The 6,435-nt window shown below is 36.3% G+C and overlaps 1 protein-coding gene across 1 annotated transcript; it reads left to right on the plus strand.

The window, feature by feature from the left end:
* Window positions 1-2,163: 2,163 nt before the first annotated feature.
* On the plus strand, window positions 2,164-5,515 carry LOC123532621 (uncharacterized). Its single transcript, XM_045314093.2, has 2 exons — window positions 2,164-2,459; window positions 3,720-5,515. The coding sequence occupies exons 1-2, from the start codon at window positions 2,277-2,279 to the stop codon at window positions 4,557-4,559; spliced, it is 1,023 nt and encodes a 340-aa protein (XP_045170028.2). The 5' UTR covers window positions 2,164-2,276; the 3' UTR covers window positions 4,560-5,515.
* Window positions 5,516-6,435: the final 920 nt, after the last annotated feature.

The raw sequence follows: 6,435 nt of genomic DNA on the forward strand, positions 1-6,435 counted from the left end.
ATGATGATACTGAGCCAAACCAGTGATACAGGGTCAAAAATGACAGTGATACAGGGTCAAAATAACCGTAATAAAGGGCAAAAATGATAACGATACAGGGTTAAAATGACAGTGATACAGAGTCAAGAATGACAGTGATATCAGACCACAGTTGACAGTGATACAGAGTCAAAAGTGACGGTGATACAGCCAAAATGACGGTGATACAGAGTCAAGAATGACAGTGATACAGAGTCAAAATGACAGTGATACAGAGTCAAAATGACCAAAATAAAAGGCAAAAATGATAATGATACAGGGTCAAAATGACAGTGATACAGAGTCATGAATGACAGTGATATAAGACCACAGTTGACAAAGGTACAGGGTCAAATGATGGTGATACAGTGTCAAGAATGACAGTGATATAAGACCACAGTTGACAGTGATACAGGGTCAAAATGATGGTGATACAGTGTCAAGAATGACAGTGATATAAGACCACAGTTGACAATGATTTAAGGCCACAGTTGACAGTGATACAGGATTAAAATGACAGTGATACAGTGTCAAGAATGACAGTGATATAAGACCACAGTTGACAGTGATATAAGACCAAAGCTTACAGTGATACAGGATCAAAATGACAGTGATACAGTGTCAAGAATGACAGTGATATAAGACCACAGTTGACAGTGATACAGGATCAAAATGATGATGATACAGTGTCAAGAAGGACAGTGATATAAGACCACAGTTGACAGCGATATAAGACCACAGTTGACAGTGATACAGGACCAAAATGATGGTGATACAGTGTCAAGATTGACAGTGATATAGGACCACAATTGACAGTGATACAGGGTCAAAATGACAGTGATACAGGGTCAAAAATAATGGTAATACAGGTTCACAAATGATAGTGATACAGGGTCACAATTATTAATGATGATACTGGGCCAAAACCAGTGATACAGGGTCAAAAATGACAGTGACAGAGGACCAAAAATTACAGTGATACAGAAAAAAAAAATGATGGTGATACAGGACTATAGGACCAAAACTGGCAGTGACGAATTTTCAGTAATTCAGAGTACGAACTGTTAACTGCAATTTGACTCGCGAATTGCAAAACAGTTCAGAATTAGCTGCCAAAAAATGTATTCCACCATTCGAATCTAGAACAGAGTACTGCAATCTTTTTCATAAATATATAATAAATAGAATCTATAGACATGCGATTCTTTTTTTAGAAAATGAGATTAAGATCATGTCCTAATTCTTGACATCCACAATTTGGGACTTAGTAAAGTTTCCTTAAATACTACCAATTCCCGTAGGGTCACTTTTATACATAGAGGATATTTATGAGTGTCTTTTCATACTGAATTTATAAAACGAGTGGAACAAATAATAAATGCGAGACTCTGTCGAGCACTTTATCAATTTTATTCAAATAGTTTTAAAAAAAAATCAGTGTGGAAAGGCACAAATGTAGTATTTATTTTATCACATGTAAGCATTTCCTGCTTAAACATCAAAATTGCTTCTTTCTTTACCTATTTGTACCAAATCAATCCCATCAACATATCCTATACTTTCACAGGCGTCAACCTCGTATATTCATTACACTTCTCTAATACCAAAATGATAATAATGGATTTATTTAAGAAATAATTTATAGAAAAGCCGTATTTTAACACTATTTATACACGATGGACGGTTATACGACGGGCGTAATAGCCCGGGTGAAATTATTTTGCATGACGTATACGCCCCGAGTTCAAATGTGGTTTTGCTAAAAATTATTTCGATACTAATATACCTTTTAGTACAACATTTAGATCTGTTTATTGGCGCATGCATGGCGCCAAATGGTCGGTCATCACGCTCCTTTGTATACTAGTATACACGCCAGGACTGGAAATGGCAATACGTCCATTTGTGCGCAAATGATGGCGAATGATTCTGCACGGCTAATAACCAACTAAGTGTGTGTGTAAATTAATCAAGACAGTTATGCTATGTGACATTTCGCTTTAAACAATTTTTTAAGTAAACTATTTGATCAAATTTGAAAACGCTGTTTCTCGATGCGTACGTGGCGCTAATTATCACGTCGACGTGACGTAAACATAATATCGTTGTGATGATTAAAGCATTGTTAGTCATATTAAAATTTAATCTCACGACATCAAACATGATAAATCCTTACGGGATAATGTCGAACTATTTTGTTTTCAGATTACAACGCCTATGATGAAACAGGGGCGACATATGCAAACGTTTTTTGTCTAATGTGCAATAAACCGTCAGGTCATAAAAAACCACAGAAGTGTAAAATACAAGCAAGAAGGAAGCAAGAAATACCTAAAGTTGGACCAAGTTATAGGTTTATATTTGACGTGGAAGCAGACACCACTTCTAATGACAGAACTGAGAAAGGTTGCAGCACACTGCAAGTATTTGACCAGTATCTGGTAAATATATCTGTGGTTGTTCAAAGGTTCAAATAGCTCGTGTTTCTTACAATCTGCAATGCAGTTATCGATTAAACTGTGGAAAAACTGACTAGCGGTTGTGTGTCAAAGAATGACCATTCATTTTAACCCTTACCCTGCTTAATTTCTATAATGAACTTGTCCATCTTTCAATTTATACAGTACCATTAACTGTTTAAAGGGGTGCTTATCAAAAAGATACTGACTGAATAGCGAACAGTGCAGATCATGATCAGCCTACATATCCTGCAGATCATGATCAGACTGCATGGATGTGCAGGCTGATCATGATCTACACTGGTCGCAAAGGCAGAATCAATCGTGTCCTGCATGATAAGGGTTAATATGTACAAAATATAACTGTGAACTAGTAACCATGTATATTATTCCCTGAAAACATTTGCTGTAAATGTTTTCATACTGGACGGCAAATTTTAGTATAATATATACGATATCCTTTCCGCAGCCTTAACGTACTAAAACGTATTAGCGTCTGATGGCCCTTTCACGATTCCGTAGAAACAACATTTATTACACGAAACTTATTTTGAAAATATTTCTGAAATGTCTAGGTCTGCAGCTCTCAAATACGGTTATATCTTACATCTGAGGCATATACTGACACTCTCAGACAACATCAAAAATTTTGAGCGATTTGATGAAGTTCCAAAATTATCAATGTACCCTTGGTCCGTTACGGACTCCTGTGGGATTACTGTTTATCCAGAGCTCAAATATTTTTTCATAGATTAAAAGCTGACATGCTGTACTAAAGCCCAGGTATTTTCAGTTCGTAATAAAGTGCTGAAAATTGGCTTCCCAATAGCAAAAAAAAAAAAAAAAAAAAAGAAGTCCACACGCATACATTTAGACGGGGTGACCCCTGCGCGTGACCCCTGACTATCTACGAATCAAAATGCGGCTTTCGTTTTCAAGTTTAGCATTTCTACTTTCATTTTATTTACTTACGGAAAAAGCTGAAGGTCGAGTGACGTCATTTTCTGTGTTGTCAAAAACATACATATGCCTGGCGAGATTGCATAAATATGTGCTGGCCGTCCTAAGGATATACAGCTTAATAGAGTTTACAAACTTTTAAACAAGACATGCACCCAAGGAGCTCAGAATGACACCCTTTGTAAAATGTAGCGATAGATTACCTGCTAAAAGCTTGAAACGATACGTAAAGAAAATGATTAACTTTTATAAAAATCGTTTTCATGTTTTATATTTTTAAAGGGAACGTGTCGGGATCTGTTGTGTCCATTCCAGCGTTTAGCGTACAGAGGGACCTGTAAGCAGAGACAGTTTGTGGCTAACAACCGTTTATTTCCCGTTGTAGTAAAAGTTAAATTATCAATTCCCTTCCCCATCAGCAGCTTCAAATCATCTGGTGGTAGCCTGTATGGAACTTTCCTCAAGGAACTGAACTTGACCTCCAATACATTTTGCCGAATACAGAAATCCTCAATGGCCTCGTTTTCAAACAGTTTTCACGGCAATGTCGAATTTTTGTTATTAAGTTTAGCTATTAGATCTTCCCCTGCCTGTAACGAGGAATGGATTGCTGAATTTATAGATTTAAGACAAACGCCAACAAGTACACGAGTAAATGTAGAAGGTGTTCAGGTTCCCGTCACCATGGAGACTTCATTACAGCAATATCCAGCAGAGATACTTTATAGGAAGACTGTACTGTTCACGTATGGGGAAGACTGCACAGACTGTTATACTGTAACCATCGGAAGGCTGTTTTGCCCACATGTAAAACTGAGCAAATCCGAATATTGTTTGGTTCAGAAGAAGCTCCACGATAGTAATTTATCCACATGCCACTCTGGAACATTGAGTGTTAACGAGAATTTTGTAATGGATCAGAATGTTGAAACTGGCATCTCTGCTGATATATTCTATATGTGTTGGTCTGATTATGAAAGATTGGCTGGAAAAGTGAATGACAATATTGTAAACGGTGGGAGTTCGGGAAGAAATATATCCAGTGTGCACTTGTTCCTGTTTATGTATATATCATTGGTGGTTCGATACCTTGTACCATTGTTGTGTAGTTACAGAATATGAAAACTATCAAGGAATATAAAATTGTACGAGTACAGTAGGAGAGGATGGACATAGTGAGAGGCTCGTGAATATTTTTTGCCCATGATATTTCATGATTCAAATAAAAATATAATGCACTTTCCTCTTATCACACAAAGTCTATCGAAAGTCGTCCTTGAAACGCGGCATTTGCGGCAGATCAAAATTATTTACTCCTAAAGAAGTTCTTTTAAATTTAATGACACGGACCAGTTACTGTTCGTACATGGAACACTAGGAAAGTTCTCCAATGATAATATAATCGTAAGCTGGTGTTCAAAAGCCAGGAGCGAGAAACCTATGGAATAATGTTTTATATGTATTCGTGCGGCATCGGTAAAACTATCATTGGCAAGAGAAATAAATAGAATGAGACTTTAGGGAAGATTGGCAATTCATTTGTTGAGTTGTGTATATACTCTTGGTACTCATACATATCAAACGTCAGTGCCACCAACTGGGCACTGCGTTTGTTATCAACAGAAAGACTTTGTTAATAAACACACCAGTCCAAATATCAGTAGCTTTATTTTACAAATGTGTATTGTTTGTTATAAAAGTAATTATCACATGTTTGACGTCGCGGGAGTGTAATAAAGCCATTAAATAAAAATGATAATACACTAGTGTAATAAAGCTTTGACGTCGAAGTATATCTCAGTTGCTCCCAAGAAATTGCGAAACATGAAAGTTTTTTGTGCACACAACTATCGAGTCTATATGAGACCAGAATAAAACTGAAACTTTCAACATTCACTGCTTTCGTGGATTTTAGGAAAAGCTATGGCTCTATCCGTACAGGCCATCTCTTGCAGAAGCTTAGCAATATGGGAGTTGATGGCAATATGTTTGAAGCAGTAAAATCTCGGTATAATTTATACATCAGCTTGTGTCAAGGCCAACTCAAGTTTGTCTGAATTGTTCGAGGCAAAATCTGGCCTGAGACAAGGATGTGGCCTTTCACCAATTTTGTTTAATCTGATTGTAAATGATCTAGCCATATAATTATAAGCACTAGGGCTTGGTATTAATATAGGTTATGGTGAAAAAAGTAAGCATTTTACTTTATGCAGACGATGTAGTGCTTCTGGCTGAAAATGAGACGGATCTACAGTCTATGCTTCATACCTTGCATCAATGGTGCCAGATAAATCAACTGTATATTAATCCACGTAAATGTAACATAATGCATTTTCGACTCAAAAATGTTAGTCGTACTCAATATTCTTTTGTATGTGGAAAAACAAGGCTAGAAATAGTAAAGAGTTATTTTTATTTAGGTCTAATGTTAGACCAGTTTCCTAAATATAAAGTAACAGCCTTCGAAAAGGCATTTGACTCGCTGTCTTGGTCCTTCGTTCATAAAACTTTAACCATTTTTAACTTTGGTTGTGATATCAAAAGATGGTTTAATATATTTTATAAAGACGGAGTATCCGCAGTTTGTCAAAATGGTTTTTTATGTATTTTTTCCCAGTTCAGCGTGGTTGTCGTCAGGGTGATCCTTTTTGTAGCATCTTTTTTTTGTGTGCTGAAATACTGTCTCTTAAAATTAGGTCTAATGACAAATTTAAAGGATAAAGGTAAATGGCTTAGAACATAAACTATCACAATTTGCTGACAACACAACAATAATTTTGGATGGGTCGGCCTCTTCCTTAAATGAAACGCTAGAAACCTTATCCACATTCACTAATCTTTCGGGCCTTAATGTAAATTTTGATTAAGACAAAAGTTGTCTGGATAGGAAAGGAAAAATACAGTTCAAAGAGTATAAAATCCAAATAGAAATTAAATTGGAATCAGCATAGTTTCGAGATGCTTGGTATCAAATTTCACGTTGATCTGAACAAAATGG

The sequence above is a fragment of the Mercenaria mercenaria genome, chromosome 11 (assembly GCF_021730395.1).
Source record: "Mercenaria mercenaria strain notata chromosome 11, MADL_Memer_1, whole genome shotgun sequence".
Taxonomy (NCBI): Eukaryota; Metazoa; Mollusca; class Bivalvia; order Venerida; family Veneridae; genus Mercenaria; species Mercenaria mercenaria.

Bases quoted from the DNA above. Each gene is read 5' to 3' on its own strand.
- LOC123532621 (XM_045314093.2), top strand. From the start codon at position 2,277: ATGTGCAATAAACCGTCAGGTCATAAAAAACCACAGAAGTGTAAAATA. The intron at 2,460-3,719 runs GTAAATATATCT...ATATTTTTAAAG, and splicing joins AAGTATTTGACCAGTATCTG to GGAACGTGTCGGGATCTGTT.